Source organism: Thamnophis sirtalis, unplaced genomic scaffold (genome assembly GCF_051295495.1).
Source record: "Thamnophis sirtalis isolate CommonGarterSnake01/CBP01778 unplaced genomic scaffold, rThaSir2_p1.2 scaffold_3, whole genome shotgun sequence".
In the NCBI taxonomy this organism is placed as follows: Eukaryota; Metazoa; Chordata; class Lepidosauria; order Squamata; family Natricidae; genus Thamnophis; species Thamnophis sirtalis.
In genome coordinates, this window is record NW_028261383.1 from 161728676 (window position 1) to 161751147 (window position 22472).

The 22472-nt window shown below is 42.5% G+C and overlaps 1 protein-coding gene across 1 annotated transcript in view; it reads left to right on the top strand.

Moving 5' to 3' along the window:
* Window positions 1-22472, top strand: part of NCKAP1L (NCK associated protein 1 like) — a 99787-nt gene that overhangs the window by 48055 nt on the left and 29260 nt on the right. Inside the window, exons 20-26 of the mRNA XM_087710633.1 lie at window positions 1867-1998; window positions 4472-4690; window positions 5369-5499; window positions 6973-7070; window positions 7453-7546; window positions 8926-9008; window positions 9161-9241. Coding sequence (XP_087566759.1) covers window positions 1867-1998; window positions 4472-4690; window positions 5369-5499; window positions 6973-7070; window positions 7453-7546; window positions 8926-9008; window positions 9161-9241 — 838 coding nt within the window. The remainder of the gene's footprint in view (window positions 1-1866; window positions 1999-4471; window positions 4691-5368; window positions 5500-6972; window positions 7071-7452; window positions 7547-8925; window positions 9009-9160; window positions 9242-22472) is intronic.

The window sequence follows — 22472 nt, forward strand, 5'->3', positions numbered from 1 at the left end:
AAAATATAAAAGCAACAAAATTAACAGAGGGAAAAAATATAACAATTACTTATGTGGCACTTTTTGATAACACCTTAAAACAACGGCACCTTTTTGTGGGTTGCATAGCTGTCCTCTGCAGCTGCAGCAGTGGTGGGATTCAGCCAGTTCGCACCTATTCGGGAGAACCGGTTCTTAACTTTCTAAGTGGTTCAGAGAACTGGTTGTTGGAAGAAATCTCCTTTTGTTTTTTTCCACTTTACAGGGCTAATCCTGTAAGGAAGTCAGGAAGGAAACATTCTGGTGTTGTTTCTAGCCTAATCTTTATTGCCCTGCTTACAGAAACTGCCTCTCCGGTTAACCCTTATTACATTGTAACAGCTAAGGCGAAGCGCCCATCGACCTGAGTGACCTTGAGTTGGCCACGTCCACCCAGTCATGACCACCAAGCCATGCCTACCCAGATGGTCATTAGGGCAGAGAACTGGTTGTTAAATTATTTGAATTCCACCACTGAGCTTCAGGGACCATAATCTCAGTCCAATGCAAGTCACATTTGCAGCTTATGAATTGTTGATATGCTACAGGTCAGACATAGACATTTATTAGACATTTCAGACATTTATTACGATTTATAGGCCGCCCTTCTCCCTGAGGGGACTCAGGGCGGCTTACAATCACGGGAAGGGGGTGCAATAGTACAAGACAAACAGTGAGTAAACAAGATAGATAATAAAACACCAACTTGCATTCAACAATCAACCAACACTCGGGCGGGTGAACCTGCACAGGTTCTGAAGTACTTTTTTTTCCTCTTTGAACCTGAAACTGCACACAGATATTCTGTTTATATCTGCCAGCTACCCAGGATAGATAGTATGATTAAAAATACATAAAATATCTTGTGAAAGCATCTAGGAACAGGCTTAGTGGAAGAAGAAATAATTTTTCTCGAGATCTTACTAATATTCCCAAAGTGTATTGGACTCAAAGTGGTATTTTCTAGACTTGGGTTAACTCAAGCTTTCTCCAGATCTTTACTTTTTTTTCTCTGCCCTTCCCTGGGGTCTAGGATTGTTCACCTCACACCCTTTGCCACTCCTTGTTCACCCCCAGGGTTTGGCCACCAGTCATTAACCCCTACTATTTGTCCTCTGTTGAAACAGCCCTAGCTGTTCGCCCTGGGCAATGGGTCCCAGCCTCTTTCGTCCCAAACTCTTCGTCACAGAACCCTGGGGGCGAATAAGGGGCGGCGAAGGGTACGAGGCAGTGGTGGGTTTCAAAAATTGTTCGAACCTACTCTGTGGGTTTGGCCTCCTTTGTGGGAGTGGCTTGCTGCCCATATGACCGATGGGAGTGGCTTGCTGCCCATGTGACCGGATATGAAGATGCCGACGACACTTGTCAGAACCACCTTAAATTACCTCACACACAGCACTGGAATGCATAAGAATAGGATGTAAACTTGTTTTTTAAAAGGCATCTTTGGTTTGCGTTAAAACAACTTCAACACACGCAATGTTCTGATTGCACCACAAACCCAGTAGTCATCCTTACCTTTCACAGAGGCACTGAGTTTTATAAATATGAGCATGATAGTGTAGAATAATCATATCCAAGGACCAGTGGTGGGTTTCAAAAATTTTTGGAACCTCTTCTGTAGGTGTGGCTTGCTTTCCAGGTCCACTGGTGGAACCTCTTCTAACCGGTTCGGTAGATTTGACGAACCGGTTCTACCGAATAGGTGCGAACTGGTAGGAACCCACCTCTGGTACGAGGTGAACAGTCCCATTCCGCCTTCCCTGCGTCTTGTCAGGAATGTTTTGGGAAATGTCTTCTATATTCTAAAAAACTCTTGATCCATTCTGCATCTTTTTTCTTTTCCAGTCTAGACAAGTTGCAGCTGACCCTGTCTGAACTTTGCTGGAGCATAAACCAAGCAGACAGCATTGTTGTCTTTGAGCATATAGTAACTCCAGTGGAATATCTCAGTAGCCACCTGGAGATCCGACTCAGCAGGTACAGGAAATAATGGGATATTGTTGCCACGTGGGCAGAGTGATCGTTCTAGAAATGAGCCACCATCGTGGAGGTGTCAGCTATACCTTTTGCATGTTATTTTGAAGAATGGAAAAGTGTGTGTGTGTGTGTGTGTGTGTGTGTGTAGATGATAGTGTGGATCCCATTCCTGAATTTCTCTCAATTCAATGACTTGAGCATGATCTGGCTCCCTTCAATCTAACTAACTCTCCCATGCATGTAATTCCTGGCATGCCTATGAATTAAATGGCTGGATTTGTTAGGGTGCCCAGATCTGGATTGCAAAAAATCCAGGCATCCGCTAGATGGATGCATTAAGATTTCTCTACAACATTTGTTTGCATGTTATGTTAAGCCCTAATCTGGTGTGTTTGTTTCAAAGCCTTTTAAAGACTCTGAGCGACCTAGGGCAAATTAGCAATGAAAACAAGGTAAATGTTTTACAATATTTCGTTTGTTTGTCAGCAGTCAAACGTACTGGAGCATGTAGGGAGACCCAGTACTGAATTCTTGAAACAATGACCTTAACTGAATATGGTGTAAAATACTGTTCATGTAATCATTTAGATATTAATCTATAGTTTAGTAGGGAGCCTGCCATATTTGGGTCACGTGTACTAACTGCTTGCTAAAAGTCCTGAACCCAGTTAATTATGCTTTAAATTAATGGTTAAACCAGTTAGAATGTTGTACGCTTCCTTAACTACTGTATACAATATTGCCTTCTTGCAAAACTTTTTTTTTTTTAAACTACCTCTTTAACAAAGGCTATTTTCAAGGCTGACTCAGCCTTCCGAGGTTGGTAAAATGAGGACCCAGATTGTTGGGGCCAAGAGGCTGACTCTGTAAAACCACTTAGAGAGGGCTGTAAAACACGGTGAAGTGTTATATAAGTCTAAGTGTTATTGCTATTATCTTAGTTTTTGGAACAATGCTAGACCTCCTCTTTTGGCCTTGCATTGATAAATTCCTTAATGGTTTTCCAGCGAAGGCTGACAGCTGGTTTTGGCCATCAATCCAGAGAAGAGAGCTTTTGCTATGTACCATCTAATCCAAATGATGTTTCTGCCTGGAACTTCAGGCTGGCTTTTGCTCCTTCTGTAGCTCTTTTAAAGAGTGGCGCTGCATCTGCTTTACCATCTGTTAGCTCACTCTATTCTTATCAGAAATAGATAGTGGGAAACAATTGTTTTGTTTTGACACCAAGCTTTTTTATTTAGATAATTATTTTGAATTGCTTTTGTTTTAGATACTACAAATAACAGCATATTGTATTTTATGCTTTCATTTAGTCTTGCTTTGAGGTGAGCCCCTTCAGTTTAAATTAAAGTGTATTGATAGACATAGCAGACAACAATAAAATGCCACTTGGAAGCTTATGTGAACCCAATTAATAAAAATGACCTGCAAGGGTTTCAGTCCCAGAACTGAACTTGCTAGGTCATGAAAATGCACTAAATATCTGATCATTCTGGAGTTAAGTTAACTTGTGCAGGGCAGTCAGTAAAGCAAAGGAGATGAACCAGAGCCCCATAAGCCACAGCATCCATACCTTGTTGTTATTCCTAAATATGGTTTGTTCAGCCAGATGATTTAAGTTTTCTTTGGTAGCTAATATTTAAAACTGCTGATGTTTTTTTTTTCTTGCTGTTACCCCACTCATCTCTCCATAAGCAAATAGCTAATCTAGTTCCAAATGTACTATCAGGCCTGGCTTGAGTTCCTTGGACCCATTTCTTTGCTCTTTGTTGAGGCATTCTAAGCTACATAACAGACTTAAGGGTGTAAAGGGACATATATAAGAGACTTAAGGGTGTAAAGGGTGGCTTAGTAGCTAAGACGCTGAGCTTGTCGATCAAAAAGTTGGCAGTTCGGTGGTTCGAATCCCTAGTGCTGCATAACGGAGTGAGCTCCCATTACTTGTCCCAGCTGCTGCCAACCTAGCAGTTCAAAAGTATGTAAAAATGCAAGTAGAAAAATAGGGACCAGCTTTGGTGGGAAGGTAACAGCATTCCGTACGCCTTCGGCATTTAGTCATGCCAGCCACATGACCAGGAAGACGTCTTCAGACAGAGAAGGGAAAGAAGGTGTAAAGAGGTAGCTGTACCAGTTGGCTTGGGACTCCAGTGAGGGATCAGCGCAATGAAGATGGTTAATTGAGTAATAGTAGATCGCACCTCTCCCACTCCATTCCCTGCCTTCCCCGTGTGTTTTTTGTTTTAATGTTTGTTTTTAACTTTTATGTTTTGGATTTTATGTATCTGTAAGCCGCCCAGTGTTACCCTATGGTAAGATGGGTGGCCCATAAATTTTATAAATAAAATGAAAAATAAATTAAATTAAATTAAAAATATTATACTGCAGATTAGTGACTTGAGGGTTGCAAGTTGATAAGTGTATGTGTGGGGCTTTTTTTAATTGTTTGTCCTTGTTTTCCCCATCTTGCCCATAGGTGTTTGGCGCGACTGGTAAAACCAAATCCAACTTCTCCAGAGATAGTGCGTCCCACAGAAGTATTAGCAGGCGTGCAGGCCTATGCTACTTTCCTGGTGTCCCTGATGCATCGTGTAGGAGTGGATACTTCGCGCCTCCTCCGTGGAGTGCTCTTGCAGCACACCCAGCCGCTGGATGCAAGCGGGGAGCCGACAATGACCACACTCTATACCAACTGGTATGAGCCGAGGTGGCGTAGTGGTTAGGGTGCAGTACTGCAGGCCACTTCAGCTGACTGTTATCTGCAGTTCAGCGGTTCAAATCTCACCGGCTTAAGGTTGACTCAGCCTTCCATCCTTCCGAGGTGGGTGAAATGAGGACCCAGACTGTGGGGGCAATATGCTGACTCTGTAAACCGGTTAGAGAGGGCTGAAAGCCCTATGAAGCGGTATATAAGTCTAACTGCTATTGCTATTGCTATGTGGCCGGGGCATAATAGTAACCTGCAGGGAGAAAATACTGCTGTATAACTGTAGGAGTCTGGACATAATTTGTCCCCAGGTCATTAAGGTCAGTTGTACTATCTCCTTGAAATTCCAAGAGTCAGTTCTGAAATATCTGAGATACTCATTAAAAAAATTCTTCTCGAGACTAGAGACTACATTGAGGGATGTCTATGTTGAAAATCAGACACTATTTTCAGGTATGGATGAGCTGTTCCTTCTTTCCATTAGTACATTCTTATAGAAAGGATAGTATGGTTGTGAGACAAAGTTTTCTTAGGAAGACTTTCTTGCTAGTAAGGTTTCCTGGCTCTGTCATTTCTTCTTTCCATCTAGCTGCCCTGTAACATGTTTAAGAAAGTTATACTTGGTTGTTCTTAGATGGAATAGTTTTTCTTGGCATTTCTTCCCAGGTATCTGGAGTCACTTCTACGCCAGGCAAGCATGGGATCCATTGTCCTTTCGCCTTTAATGCAAGCCTTTGTCAGTGTTCCCAAAGAAGGGGAACAGATCTTCAGTGCTGAAGAATTTTCTGATGTCCTGGGTAGGTCTCAAAATGCCTAGACAGAACCATTCAGAATTGAGTTACAATTGGGTTTCATTATTTGAATTTAATCCCTAGTATTAGTAAATGAGCTGATCGGTTTGAATTGTATTGCCCAATTGAAGTTTTGGCATTCCCACCAAGCCTAGCTTGGCTCATGCACATTTTCAGCATGTGAATTGCAGCTGAGGTTTAAATCTGAGGATGTAGCAAATTGTATGAAGTTGAGAGTAATGCAGTAATCTTCAGTAATGGAAGAGGAGGAGGAGGAGGAGGAGGAAGAGGAGGAGGAACTTCCATATTGTTCATAAGCAAACTACATGAACCAGCAATTGAGTTTAATACTAAAGTAATTCAGAACCAAGACAGATTCAACACAGGGAACCTTAACTTCCAGCCATCCTTAACATCCAAACATACACTCTCAATATACAAGCAATATACAAAGATTAAAAATAAAATCCTGGCCTTAAATGTAAGATCTTAAAGACACAACTTAAAACCAGACGGAAACACATGCTTTGTGCATGAGACTCGTACTTAGAATGTTTAGTATGTCATGGAGTTTGGATCTTAGAACAATGGAAGTTTTGCACTTGTCTCTCTCACTGCCTCAGCAGTGGCAGATAATAATAGGGAAATGTCCCAAAGGTGCTTTTTCAGGAGGCAACTGGACTTTCCTGCTTTTTCTTTGAAGACGTTTCACTTCTCATCCAAGAAGATTCTTCAGCTCTGACAGGATAGTGAGCAATGGAAGGATTTATATTCCTTGCAAACAGCTGGTAATCTGCATCCTTTTAGAAGGTCCTTGAAGCACTTGGAGGTTTATCTGTGTCCTCAGGGTCACCTGAGTAACGCTCCTGGTTCCTGTAGTTTGCAATTTTTTCCTCTGGAAATCCATTCCTACTCCCACACAGACATCTAGCAGGGAACAGGCTCTTGGCTGTTTCTCAACCAGTTAGAAGATGGGGGTGAACTTGAGACATCATACCAAATGGAGATAAAACTCTGCCTACTAAAGTCAAAGTGGATAAATGTCGGCCCATGGACCCTCTGTATCCTTCCTGGCTTTTTCTGAATATCTCTGAAGCTTTCCAGGACTATGTTACTAATTCCTGGCACAAAAGTAAATATAAATGTATGACAAACATATTATCTCAGCAACTCTCTCCATCCCAGACAAGCATATTGAAAATTCTGATCTTAGTCTCTTGAGTGAGTTGTATTACCAGTCCCTGTAGTCTTGGCTATTGCTATTTTTTTAAAAAGGCTACCAATATGTTAAATGAGAAGACTGAGATCTCTGTTGCAATTTCTATAATCAGAAGAGGATGAACCAACATCTGATGTCTCCTTTTCCCTGATGTCTACAGGAGAAAGAAATCAAAAGATTGACCCTCCGTGGCTGTTTTAGGTATGCATACTGTACTATTGTACTACACTAAAAATTAATTCCTTTTGGTTTCCTTGCAGAAATGAGAGCATTGGCTGAACTCCTTGGTCCTTATGGAATGAAGTTCCTAAGTGATAACCTCATGTGGCATGTCACCTCACAGATGGTGGAGCTAAAGGTATAAAGCTCAGTTGAGAGGGGAACAGATTGGAATCAGCTATTTTCTTACTTATTCTGGGCTCATGAAACCATAATATAATTTATTTGGTTTGAGCAGAGTTTTTTTGTGAGTCCCCTGCCATTCCTCATGGTGAAGTACAGTATATTAAGTGAGCTGACTGGTCTAGTTAGTCAACAGTGGCTTACTGCCTTTTTGGATTAGAAGAAAAGGCACTGAGCAGAAGGTCTGGTTCTAGAAATTCTGCTACGGTTTCTTAGGGAGAGGTTTGAAGATTGGCATATGGCCATTTCTCAAAGCAAACAGAAGCAGGCTGCTCAAGATAAATTTTGTACAATCTCCAGAGTTGTCATACAATATCACCAAGTTTCATTCTTTCCAGAAACTTGTGACTGAGAATATGGATATTTTGGTTCAGATCAGATCCAACTACTGCCATCCAGAGCAGATGGCAACGCTGATGCCCCGCCTATCAGGTAATGGTTCTGTACTTGTTCTTCCCTGCCTCAAGTATTCAGTTGTCGGCGAGACTAATAGAGAATACAGAGTTTATTTGTTGTTTTGGTTTTTAAAAGAAAACAGAGAGAAACCACAACTAAAGAAGTCAAATCTGTTTTGACTCTGGACTTTACTACTTACTTTTAAATGTATGTTTTCAGACCACATATTAGCACGGATGATACTATGTCTCATTTCTCACTGTTTTGATAATTCCAATATTTTAGAGATAATAAATTCATTAGGTTTGACTCATCTTTCCCCCAAGAGCTCAGGATAGTGAGCATGACATTCCCGCCACAAACTTTTTCCTCACAAGAGTTCTGTGGCATAATGTGAGCTGAGAGATCATGACCCTCCTCAAGTTACTTGGGAAGGTTTTATAGCTAAATGTGGACTTGAAACTGGATTTTCCTTTTTCTATAGCAGGGATGGCAAACTCAAGGCCTGGCGGGGGGGCGGATGTAGCCCGCGGGGGTACTTAGATCTGGCCCGCAGGGCTGCCCTGGAAACAGCAAAGGACTGGCCTGCGGTGCTTCTGCCAGCTCACTTGAGCCACCACAGGCGCCCCGACACGAGTGACATTGAGCTGGCCACGCCCACCTGGCCCCAGGAGGTCAAACACAACCCTGATGAAATCGAGTTTGACACCCCTGTTCTATAGCAGAATTTACCAAACTCTTTAGCAAAGCAGACTGGAAATTGGGTGTAGGGACAGAGCAAATTATGATGGCATAATTTTGTCATGCGTTACAGCATATTAGGACAGCTATCTGGATATATCCTGAGACTAGCTAATAGGTTGGGGTAGGGTGGGGTGCGGGGATGTGGAGGGAATGGAATAGAATATTATATTGCCAAACTTCTGTGCAGAGTTCCGCAAAAGTGGTTTCAGATTCTAAATATATCTGACATCATTAGAAACTTATTAGCAGATACAGCCTTGTAAAAGTTCCTGTTGTTCTAGACACTGGTTTTAAATATTGCAACTGTGTTGTGCTCTCACTCTAAAACTGTTTAGACCAGGGGTCTCCAACCTTGGCAACTTTAAGCCTGGCAGACTTCAAGTCCGCCAGGCTTAAAGTTGCTAAACTTTAAGTTTAAACTCTCTTGGCTTTCATAGAACTAACTCAACAACTTCTGTTGATGTTGAATAGTTTGTCCCATTTGGATGCCTTCTAAAGGTATTTATGGAAGGACCATCGTTCCCAACTAGTGTGTCCTATGATAAGCTGGGTGATAGGGATAATGGACGTTGTACTTCAAATACAATCACACACAACAGCTTGGGATAAGCTAAGCTAAAGGTCTTGTGGCTCCTGGAAAACTGTGTCTAATCACAATCTCTTCTGTCCAGGCATAGATAACGTTCTAAAAAGGATGACAATTATTGGGGAAATTCTGTGGTTCCGGTCAATGGCACAGGAGGGACTTCAAGGGGTAAGTGGTGGGACCCTGATACTCAAAGCTACAAACAACGGCTTGCTCCTTGCTTTGTTTTTGGGTGGAGGGAAGGCAATTAAGCAGGAACTTGTAAGCAAAAAGGGTAGATCCCATTAGTTGCCTCACCTCTTGCATTCTAACATGAACAGGTGTTCACCAATCGTTGCCCTTTCCTGATGGGACCCATTCAGTATCTGAAAGAATTTGTCAACCCAGAGATGGACATAAAGGTAAAATTGTCAATGCTTTTCTTTTTCTTCTTGTATGAAACCTGTGGCCAGGTGGGTCCATTCGCTGCATTTTCTGAATGCTATATTGACAACAGTACTGACTCTACCAGCAACATTGTCCTTGCTTTATCAGTATGCAGAGGAAACTGTGGAGGTGTTGGAGAGGGCTGACTTTGCAAGTGCCTTTTATCAGTCATCCTAGAATGTGTACATCATGCTCACACAGACAGTAATCTGAAAGAAGACTTCCTATCCATGTGGAGTCTGCCGATTCAGTTTAAATGCTAATTTTGCCTTTAAAAAATGCCTTTAAAGATGTTACAGAGAATGCCAGCATCTTTAGCATTCATTCAATACATATCTTACAAAAGAGCTGGTGAATCTCTTAGCATAGATTAGATACGGACAGCATTTGACGGGTTGGGAGCGGGAATTGCCAGCACAGTGGTGAAGATTGTTAATCTGTGGCCCACAGGTAGCCAACCAGCACCTCAAGTTCTCACTGTCAGAATTTGACTCCTTCCCTGTGTCAGAATGCCTTTTGGGAGCCCGTTTCACTTTTTAAAAATACAGCGTGTCTTAAGGTTAGGCATCGTAACATTCTGGGAAGCCCCAATTTTAAAATCCTCCAAACACTGAAATGGGCTGTGATTCCCCCCCCCCCCCGCCAGTGATTGTGAATCAAGAACAGAAAATAGGGTACCCTACTCTTTCTATGACTTCTTGAGAGCCCTTCCTGTATATTTCTGGGACATTAAAAGCCTGAATTGCAACTCCCAACCCCTCAAACACTGTCCATAGTTAATTTAAAATAAAAGATTCACCAGCTCTTTTGTAAGGTATATATCAGTGATGGTGAACCTTTTTGTCCTTGGGTGCTGAAAGCCCGTGTATGTGTGTGCGCGCTGACACTTATAATTCAATGCCCCCCACAGGCCCCACCCCCGCGCATGCACGCATGACCCCATTTTGGTGCCCACCCCCCGTTTTTGGTCCCAGGAGGCTTCAGGGAGGCCTGCTAGCACCAAAACGGGGTGGGGATGCGCCCCCCTTTGCGCATGCCAGCAGAGACCTGTCTGCCCGCAGAGACCTGAATACCAGCTGGCCGGCGGGAGGCGTATGCGCATGCGCAGTGGAGCTCACCTGAGCTATGGCTCGTGTGCCCACAGAGATGTCTCTGCATGCCATAGGTTCACCGTCACGGGTATATATTGACCTAATGCTAAAGATATTGGTGTTCTTTGTAACACCTTTAAAGGCATTTTTCAGCACAGTTCTGAACATGCTGAATGTAGGAACTTTATTATTTCAGTGTCCCAAATCTATATTATCTGCATATTTTCAATCATTGCATCAAAGAGCAGAAGAGATGGAAGAGTGTAGCCCACTGGCTCACATTCCTATATTAACTTTTAAGGCCCAGCTTTCTATGTCTCTGTCCTCTTTCCTTTTTTCTCTCCGTGCTGCTCTGTTAATGAGGCACCTCTTTCAGTAATAGTGTCTGCTATCTATTAAATGACTTTCAGTTCAGTCTTAGTTGATGTTATGGCTGTGTCATTGCATTTTTTAGCATCTCTGGAGCATCATTCTATCTTGACAGGTGATGGGCTGATGCATATTCTATCTCCCACACCTACACATAGCAGGGACAATTGAGCAAATTGTCTCTCTTATCTATTAGATTAGATTTGTTAGGTTTTTTATCCTGCCTTTATTACTTTATAAGTGACTCAGGGTGGCAAACATGCATAATTTCTCCTCCTCCCCAACCCCACAACTATTCTGTGAAGTTGGGTTGAGAGAGAGAAAGACTGGCTCCAAACGATCCAGCTGGCTTTCATGTCTGAGTTGGGACTAGAACTCACGGACACCTGGTTTCTAGGCCAGCATCTTCACCACTACACCAGCTCCATTTGCTCTGCTTGATTTTTATTTTATAATCTTTCTAGGCAGTTTCAGGCTATGAGCGGAACATAAGCAGACTCTTTTTCAATCTGGCATTTTATTCTGATTGACAGCAGCTCTCCAAGATCTTTAGCTGTATTTGCTAAATATTGGAGTGGGGTATGTGTTATGGCTTCCTCCACTGTGAAATTTTAATTCCTAAGTCACCTGGGGGAACCATGCGCAAGTTGGACAGCCTTATATCTATTTGTTTAATAGATACGTACATAAACAGATTTGATTGGTTTTAACTGAACATGCCAGGGATTGAATCTTGGACCTTCTGTATGCAGAGCAGATGCACTTGTTAAGCAATGGTCATACATGAGCATTGTCTTCATACTTTTATTGACAGTGCTATTTGAGCCCCAAATCAGTACTGTAGAAGGAGCTACATCAAAGCATTATTATATCTCTTGCTTAATCCCTTAATCCCCATTCCTGACTGAGATGGACTGAATAGCAGTTAGACTTATATACCGCTTCATAGGGCTTTCAGCCCTCTCTAAGCGGTTTACAGAGTCAGCATATCGCCCCCAACAATCCGGGTCCTCATTTCACCCACCTCGGAAGGATGGAAGGCTGAGTCAACCTTGAGCCGGTGAGATTAGAACCGCCGAACTGCAGATAACAGTCAGCTGAAGTGGCCTGCAGTACTGCACCCTAACCACTGGGCCACCTCGGCTCTTTATGAACTGCTGTGCTACTAACCGTGCTTTTCCATTACTTGGAGAGTTTGGCAGAAGTTCATCAGTGTCTCTGGAGAGCCTGCGGCTTGATCTGTTTTAATTAGAGATGCCACGGAAGCAAATTTAGATCTTAATTTTGCCCTTTCCATGGTGTATCCTTGGTTTCTCTGTAGCTGCCCCTAGGGAACGATCTACCCCCAGAGATCTGGACCCTTCCCACTCTCTCGGCCTTCCGAAAGGCTACTAAAACCTGGCTACTCCGGCAGGCCTGGGGCTGTTGACCTCATGAGTGAGGTCCAGCCCCACCTAGATTGAGTGCATGATGTGTCTTTTTTAACCTGCTTTCTTCTCTATTTTTATTTTTTTAGAGATGTATTCTGTAAGCCGCCCAGAGTCCTTCGGGATTGGGCAGCATATAAATTCTTTGAATTTGAATTTGAATTTTGGTTTCTTGTTACTCAGCTTGCCACTTCCTCCATTTTTTTTTCTATAAATCCGATCAGTTTTTGCACTTGTAAAGCAGAAAGTGAATCAGGCTTTCAGGTGCATTGGGACTTTCAGAATTCCCTCGGAAGACTCAGGGTTTTAAGTCAGTCTTCCCCAGACTTTGTTCCCAGCATCGCAGTACAGGTAGTCCTCAATTTACAACGATTCTTTTAGTGACCGTTCGAAGTTGCAGCGGAACTGGAAAAAGTGACTTATGACCATTTTTCACACTTATGACTGTTGCAGCATTCCCATGGTCACATGATTTACATTATGATGCTTGATGACTGGTTCATACTTACGACTGTTGCAGTCATAAGTATGTGGTCCTCGGGTCACATTCTGACAAGGAAAGTCAATGGGGAAGCCCGACCCACTAAACAATGGTGTTACTAATTTAACAACTGCAGTGATTCACTTAACAAATGTGGCAAGACAAGTCATAAAATGGGGTATAATTCACCTAACAAATGTCTCACTTGGCCTCATAAATTCTGGCCTCAGTTGTGGTCGTAAGTCAAGAACTACCTGTATTCAATGAGAACATGTCTACGGAGATTCTCAGTCATCCTGGTCATGGTTGTCACAAGGTGCTTTTTCAAGAGGCCACTGGACTTTTGGGTTTTTCTTTGAAGATGTTTCACTTCTCATCTTTCAGAGCTGAAGAAGCTTCTTGGACGAGAAGCGAAACGTCTTCAGAAAAACCAGGAAGTCCAACTGCCTCCTGAAAAAACATCTTTGTGACCGTGAGATCATGGAAATTCGCGCAGATGAAAGGATGGACCATTTGTAGCCTCAAGGCTTTATGTCTGGAGTACCAGATAGTTTTATACAATGAAAAGAAAATGTGACAAGAGAAAGGCTAAAGTTAGGAATACAATTTCTGTAAGAAAGTATTCTGGAGGCTAGTACTTGCATGGAACAAAAATAGATAAGCTTTATTTTGGAAATAATAGGAGGCCTCAGCTAATTAAGTCAGTCTCTAGCTATAGGATGCTGTCCTCCAGCAACTAGAAAGATTGGATCGGAAAAAGACCAGAAGTACAGAGATGAGAATCAAAAGAGAAAATTTAGCTAAGAGAGAGGAGGGAGGAAAGGATGAGAACCCTGAAAATATCTTTCTACACAATAGAAGCTATGTACCATATAGAGTTGCAGTGTTCTTCTACTAAATGTCTTCACATCTATGGCTCTTAACAGACAACATATTTATAGTTATAGAAATCTGATGCCCGGAAAGTTGAATTTCAACCATATGTACATTTGGAACCTGCCTTATGTAATTCCCCAGAGTCTTCATTGACTGTGACTAATGAATACAGATAGCATAGATTACTGTCATTTAGTAGTGGAATGTAAATAAAAAACTATGCTATAAGCCCTGATGTAGCAATAGCGCTAGCACTTAGACCAGTGATGGTGAACCTTTTTGTAAAGGCCTGCCAAAATTGTCTGCGTGTGTGCAATAGCATGCACTTGCGTACCCACACCCACAATACAATGCACCCTATGCACATGCACGGGCGACCCCCTGCGCACATGCATACATAACCCCCCCTCCTCCGTGGTGGTGGGAGTTTTCATCCTCCCCAGGCTCCGGAGGCTTTCCTGAAACCTGGGGAGGGTGAAAAACGGCCTCCCTTGCCCCCCCCCCCAGAGGCCCTCCAGAAGCCGGAAATGAATCATTTCTGAATTTCCGGTTGGCCCGTAGGGCTTGTTTTCACCCTCCCCAGGCTCCAGAGGCTTTCCTGAAGGCTGAGGAGGGCAAAAACGGCCTTCCCCGGCCCTCCGGAAGGCTGAAAATAGCTGGCTGGTATGCACATGTGCGCTGCAGCTGATAGCTCACATGCCGGAAAATTTGGCTCCACATGCCACTTGTGGCATACGTGCCATAGGTTTGCCATTACCGACTTAGACTTATATACTGCCTCACAGTGCTTTACAGCCTGCTCTAGGCGGTTTACAGCATCGGCATATGGCCACTAACAATCTGGGTCTTCCTTTTACCGACCTTGGAAGGATGGAAGGCTGAGTCAACCTTCAGCTAGTCAGGATCGAACTCCTGGCTCTGGGAAAAGTTAGCCTGCAATACTGCATTCTAACCCCTGCACCACCACCTTTCCTAGTATAAAAGCAAACTAACTAATAAATAAAGGGCAGGTAAAACAAACTAAAACAATATGTAAAATTCACTATTCTTTCTGTGTATGTATTGTGGCTCTAGGCACATGATTACCTGGATAAGCCGAGGTGGTGCAGTGGTTAAATGCAGCACTGCAGGCTACTTCAGCTGACTGCAGTTCTGCAGTTCGGCTGTTCAAATCTCACTGGCTCAGGGTTGACTCAGCCTTCCATCCTTCCGAGGTGGGTAAAATGAGGACCCGGATTGTTGTTGGGGGCAATATGCTGACTCTGTAAACCGCTTAGAGAGGGCTGAAAGCCCTATGAAGTGGTATATAAGTCTAACTGCTATTGCTATAAAGCTTAAAATCGATGGAGTTGTGGAAGGGTTCTCTCAGTCACAAAATATTACCCAGCCAGGTCTCCTGTTCTTTGTTTTCTTGCTGTTGTGTTTCCTGGGAGCATGGTGCTCTCTGCAATTGTTCTTAGTTAGTACTAAAAGCCTCCCCTGTCAAACCTCCACCCCTTCCCAATAAAAATTCTCACCCCATATTTTGATACACGGAACTAGCATTGTATAACTTAAAAAAGAACTATACTATATATGAGATGCATGTATGCGTGCTCCTATGTAGCTGTGATATGAATGGTGATATTTAAGCATTGTGGCTTGATTTTCATTCTTACCATAATCCCCAAATGGGATTTCAAAACCAGGCAGAAACCCCCCACCCCCACCCCCTAGCATTAATAGCTCAGTAAAAGACCCACAATTATGAACAATCTAAATTGCAAAATAGAAAAAAATCTTTTTCCCCTCAGTGGACCTGCGCAAGAAATGTTCACAATAATTGGAAGTGTTGCTCGTAGAAGAACAAAATATGGAATAAAGTAAATCGTTTTCAGCTAAATCCCATGCTGTTGTGGTTGTTGATGGAAAGGAACATCGGGAATATATATTTTAAAACTACGATTGTTCTTCTGAACCATTTGTCCATGTTCTTTTACTTATTTTTATCCAGACTTTTATTTTTACAAATAGCTCAAGGTGTCTGTGGAGATTCTCAGTCATCCAGGTCACAGTCGTCTCAAGATGCTTTTTTTCTTCTTCAAAAGGAGGAAGGAGAGGGAAAAAAAACATTTTGCTTCTCATCCAAGAAGCTTTATCAGTTCTGAAGGCAGGGGGATGGAAGTATAGTTCTTCCTCGAGGAAAAAATAGTGCAGTTGCCTTTCGAATTAAAGCAAAGCACCTTTTTTAGATAACACAAGGTGGCAAACAAACCTAATACTCCTTTTTGTGTGCTGGCACAGAGGCTCCCACGTTAGGAGATTATTCACAATGACACCATCTTTCATTTTGTGATTCAAAAGAATTCTGAAATTCAAGACCATGAATTTTTTTTCCTCTCCCTGTGCGCACTCCATTAAATGCATATTCTGTGTTTGGGCCTAGTTCTACCAGCTAGGTCAGATATGGTATTAACTACGGTCCTGTTCTTGTCCCTCTGTTGTCTTGATAAGGAGCGGAGTGCACACGAGGAATGTAAATGATGAACCTAATTTAAATTCATAGCTCAGTTAATTAGTGCTGTTCTCTGCTTCCTACCTCTCCCCTCCCCCTGGCTGTATTAGACTTAATTGCAATCATTACCAGTAGCGGGGTCCCTATGAATCAATAGAAGGAATCTTGACTTCCATCATTTCCAGCTAGTAAGTGTGAATATAGGAAGAAAGAAATTCGAACCGTTGAACATTTCAGCTGAATGACAAATGGAGACACACATGACAGGCTATGGGAAGCCACCCAGGAACAAGGGAAGCACAGGAGAAAAATCAGGATCAGAGTGCAGATTCTGCACTCCAGAGGCATTTCTAGGAATTGAATCAAGCCATTTTTATTTGTGCCAGGACTGATAAGCCACGTTTAATACGGAGAGCCAGTTTGGTCTAGTGGATTAAGGCAACAGACTAGAAAACAGACCGTGAGTTCTAGCCCCGCCTTAGCCATGAAGGCAACCTGGGTGAATTTGGGCCAGTCACTCTCTCTCAGTTAAACTCAACTCGAGTGAGCTCCCGATACTTGTCCCAGCTTCTGCCAACCTAGCAGTTCGAAAGCATTTAAAAAATGCAAATAGAAAAATAGGGACCACCTTTGGTGGGAAGGTAACAGCATTCCATGCATCTTTGGCATTTAGTCATGCCGGCCACATGACCACAGAGATGTCTTTGGACAGCTCTGGCTCTTCGGCTTTGAAACAGAGATGAGCACTGCCGCCTAGAGTGGGGAATGACTAGCACATCTGTGCAAGGGGAACCTTTACTGTGTGTGTGTGAGTGTGTGTGTGTATAAATAAAATTGCTCAAAAGAGCCACAAATCTCAGCCTGGGGCTGATTCCTTCTGGGAGTTATTTTGGAGGGAGGGCATGAGTGACTGTCTTTCTAAGAAAAACACTAAGGCTTTTTCAAGAGGTGAGTGTGTATCTGTGCTTCCCTCCAACATAAGTAAACAAATAACAAATTTGGATTGGATTGGATTTGGATTTATTACATTTATATGCCGCCCTTTTCCCCAAAGGGGACTCAGGGCGGCTCACAATTCAGTCAGGGAAGGGGGTACAGACAGGGGGATAAAAAGACAAACATAACAATACAAAATTTAAAAACACACAACAACCATACCATTCGAGAAGGGGGGCAAAGCTCTTTAGCCCCAGACCTGTCGGAACAGCCAGGTTTTAAGGGCTTTGCGGAAGGCCTGGAGGGTGGTGAGGGTTCGAATTTATCAGGTAAACCTCCATGGTGACATCAAAAGGGCTTTGGATTGCCCTTTCCTTCTTAAAAAGGGCCAGGTGGAAGAAGCCTTTATGTTATGGATGGGGAATTTTCAGCCCACCCATCGGGCTTCACCCTTTCAGGTAGGACTGGATCCTCTTTAAATTGTCTCACTGGGAATTTCCAAAAACAATATTTATTGAAAAAACGTTAGGAAGTTATAATGAAAAGAATGTTAGCAATGATGAAGTATCTAACCCTATTTCAAACCATCATCTTGCATTTTATATTTGTTCTTTCAACACCCCAATCAACAACTAAAAAGCCATTCACAACCAGGCACCATATAAATACCATGCAGAGAATAGCCCAGAGCAGATGTTCTGGAAAGAGAGAAGTTCTCTGCAGATGGGCTCCAGCATGAGTCCAAAAGCTCGGAAGACAAAACCTCTGGTCTTGGTGACTGACCCAGATTGGATCCTGCAACATTTCCGGGGACACTTGTATTTGCCTTCGTTCATGAGTTATAGAGTGTCCCTCTTCCCCTCCCAACCATTTCCCATTTAAACTGTGCCGAGTTCATATTGAAGAGATGTGCATTTCTAGTGAGAATTCCTGCTAAAGAACAAACCAAATCGTGCATGACTTATGACCTCAGGAATCTTTTTGCACCCTTTCTTTCTCTGCATGCATGACTATTGTACTGCACTTGAATTTCCAGAGATCTAATTAAGCTGAGATTTCTGCTGTGTAATTTGCTGACTGCTTCTACATATCTACTTTACTAGGTTCACTTCTGCAGCTGCGTCAATTGAAAAATTATCACTTGGCAGCCATTACATGGCTTTATCATGATGAAGTTACTGGCATATTTTTGCCTGTAGCTACCACAACGGCATTACAACATTGGCTGAAGGTTTTGGGGAAATGATTGACTGACTGATCTTGCTTTCCTGAGTAATCTGCTTAGCTAAGTGTTGGTGCCCAGCCCAACCCAGCTGGAAAGCCTTAATGCTCCTGTTATATCACTCTGCTCTGCTTTCCTGCAGTTCTGCTGCTATAGTTCTCTCTTTCAACTGTTTAGAAACATCACCTCTTCTCCAGGTTTCTTTTGGAGTTGCTTCTCTCCAAAGAGATGGGTATATAGCAATAGCACTTAGACTTATACACCGCTTCACAGTGCTTTATAGCCCTCTCTAAGCAGTTTTCAGAGTCGGCATATTTCTCCCAACTATCTGGGTCCTCATTTTAGCCACCTCGGAAGGATGGAAGGCTGAGTGAACCTTGAGCCTGGTGAGAAAAGCCACTATGGTAAGCTGCTCTTCCCCTTGAAGACTAAGTTGTTTCTGATCTCTTCTCCTTTCCCTGTTCTCATTCCTGTTGCTTTTTAAAGATTTATATCTATGTATCTATATCTACATCTGTATCTATCTATATCTATATCTATATCTACATCTACATCTCTCTATCTCTCTATCTCTCTATCTCTCTATCTCTCTATCTCTCTATCTATCTATCTCTCTATCTCTCTATCTCTCTATCTCTCTATCTCTCTATCTATCTATCTATCTATCTCTATCTATCTATCTATCTATCTATCTATCTATCTATCTATCTATCTATCTATCTATCTATCTATCTATCTATCTATCTATCTATATATATATATATATATATATATATATATATATATCTTCCCTTTATTTATTTATCAGCACAAATAAAACACAAATATAACAAAGGCAACAGTAAAAATATTGGCTTTCTGTCGTGATGGACTCTTGTGACGAGCCAATTGACAGAGAATGGAAGCAGTTAGCTTCCTCCCATAATTGGGGCATACCAGGGGTTGTGACTTTAAATATATACCTTTCTCCCTGGCTCAGCTGATAACGGATCAGAGCCTGTGGCTTAATGGCTAAGACGTCTGCCTAATATGTAATATAGCCCAGGTTCGAATCCCAGTAAGGGTATGGCTAGCTGATGAGAGCTAAATAGCTTGAAATAGATCTATACCAGTCTCCCTTTATTTATTTATCAGCACAAATAAAACACACACACACACACACACATATGCACACAGACACACACACACATACATACATATATATACATACAAAGAAAAACGGGATGCGGTGACTCTGTGGCTAAGAAGCTGAGCTTGTTGATCAGAAAGATCGGCAGTTCAGCGGTTCAAATTCCCAGTGCCGCATAAGAGAGTGAGCTCCCGTTACTTGTCCCAGCTTCTGCCAACCTAGCAGTTTGAAAGCACGTAAAAAATGCAAGTAGAAAAAATGGGGACCACCTTTGGTGGGAAAGTAACAGGATTCCATGCACCTTTGGCATTTAGTCATGTCGGCCACATGACCTCGGAGAAGTCTTCGGACAGCGCTGGCTCTTTGGCTTTGAAATGGAGATGAGCACCGCCCCCTAGAGTCGGGAACGACTAGCACATATGTGTGAGGGGAACCTTTACATTTACCTATAAAAAAAGAGCTCCAATAGCAGTGAAGCCTGAACTGCTGCATTAATAAAAAAAAAAAAGCTGAATCCCCAAATTCTGTTAAAAGTCATCCATGCATTTCTCCACTAACATGTCTCGGCTGATCCTTTCGAAAGGAAGTGGTGCCACTGAGTGGCACTGTCACCTACGCCTCCATCATGGAGTTTTGGGAAACTCTACAAGAGTGCTTGAGGCTGAAGAAGAAATAGAGGTGGTGGTGGCAGTGATGCCAAAGGGGAAGGTCCCTAACTGAATTAATATAAAAATGAATAATTCTCATCTCCCCCAAAACCCTCATCAAACCTTAGCTTGAAATGTTTCCCTAGTCAATTCCACTTGAATCTGAGCTTTTTATATTCCACGCATTTCTCTTTTCACAATGCATATCATGACCTGAAGTGAGGCAGATAATGTGCATAAATTATGCCATATGGGCTTTTCTCTGCTTGAAGTTAAGCACAGCACAGCACAAACATGACTGCCATTTTTCCCCCTGCCATGTTTCCGTGAAGCTGCCTTCATCCATCCACAGTCAATGAGCGAAACAGGCTTGATTCTTCCCTGGTGATGCCAATACTGTAACATTTAGCATTTTCTCCCTTCCTCTGGTGCTGATCAAAGGCGCCACGAAGATTCCAAGTCTGTTGGCCTTTGTTACTCATTATCTAGTCCAGGGGTAGTCAACCTTTTTATACCTACCACCCACTTTTGTATCTTTGTTAGTAGTAAACTTTTCTAACCGCCCACTGGTTCCACAGTAATGGTGATTTATAAAGTAGGGAAGTAACTTTACATTATAAAATTTATAAAGCAGAGTTACAGCAAACCCCTACCGCCCACCATCAAAGCTGGAACGCCCACTAGTGGGCGGTAGGGACCAGGTTGACTATCACTGATCTAGTCAGAGGACCTCAGTGGCTTGAAACAGAGGGAGTGGAGGTAGAATAAGGGAGCAGCAATGGGAGCAGAAAAATGTCATGCCAGTAAGTAGTGAGCAAATTGAGCTAGCAGTGGAGAAAGGCTCTGTGTCAAGCCATCTGTATCCTTCTGATTGGCTGCTTTGGTGATTTGTGGCCAAGGAATGGCTTAGAGATACAGGCCAGTTCTGTTGTTGCAGAAAAGACTGTAGCAATTGAATTGTATGAGATTGGTTACAGGTAGATCTCCACTTAGGAACATTCATTCAACAACTATTCAAAATTATGATATTGGTGAGAAAAGTGGCTTGCAACCAATCCTTGTATTTACAACCATAGCAACGTCCCTGCAGTCAGATGATCAAAATACAGGTATTTGGCAACTGGCATGCCTTCATGATGGTTGAACTATTTGTGACCTTCCTAGACAGTTTCCCACAAGTGAAGTCAATGGAGAAAGCGGAATTCACGGAACAACCATGTGATTTGATTCACATGATTTGATTTCTGATTCTAAATCACATGACTTGATTCCTCTGTCTTGCCTTCTGGTGCTTTGATTCCTAAGCACCAGGAGGCAAGACAAGAAACAATGGATGGGAAACTAATCAAGGAGAGAAGCAACTTGGAATTAAGGAGAAACTGTCCAACAGCGAGGACAATAGTAATAGCAATAGCTCTTAAACTTATATACAGCTTCAGAGTGCTTTACAGCCCTCTCTAAGCAGTTTACAGAGTCAGCCATTGCCCCCAACAATCTGGGTACTCGTTTTACCGACCTCGGAAGGATGGAAGGCTGAGTCAACCTTGAGCCAATGAGGTTCGATCTGCCAAACTGCTGGTAGCCGGTGATCAGCAGAAGTAGCCTGCAGTACTGCACTCTAGCCACTGCACCACTGTGACTCTCAATTAACCAATGGAACAGCTTGCCTTCAGAAGTTGTTCATCACTTGAATAAAGAAAAGACAGGACAGCCATTTGTCTGAAATGGTATATGGGGTCTCCTGCTTGAGAAGGGGTTTGGGCTAGAAGACCTCCAAGGTTCCTTTCAACTCTATTCTGATTGATTGATTGATTTGCTTAATGACTGTGGCCAAAAGGTAATAAAATCAGGCACAACTCACTTAATGACTGCCTCACTTAGTGATGAAACTTCTGGTTCCAATTGTGGTTGTACATTGAGGGCTATCTGTAGGTTGTTAGGTTGATTATGTTTTAATATATTTGGCAGGTGTGTTGGATAGTTGGAAACCAAGCATTTGGGGAGCCAACATTTAAAATCCTCTGCTTGTGAAATTTCCATAGAGAAGATACTTGCAATTTACACGTAATGCAAAGCCTTCCTTATTTTTGTCTTAGCACAATATGTAAACGGCATCAGTAAATACACAAGATTAAATTTTGCAGCACAAAAGCAATATTTGCAACTGTGATTTGTTGAATGCAATTATAATTGTAGCTTGGTATGATGTATAAGCAGAGTACGCTGTTTGCAGCTTTCAACCTTATTCCTGGTTTGTTTTCTGCACAGGCCTCTAACACTCAGAACTGCATCATGATTAAGAGTAGGGTACAAAGTCAAAGGGGCTAAGATGCTGAGCTTGTCAATTAGAAAGGTCGACAGTTCGGCGGTTTGAATCCCTAGTGCCATGTAATGGAGTGAGCTCCTGTTACTTATCCCAGCTTCTGCCAACCTAGCAGTTTGAAAGCATGTAAAATTGCAAGTAGAAAAATAGGGACCACCTTTGGTGGGAAGATAACAGCGTTCCGTGTGCCTTTGACATTTAGTCATGCCAG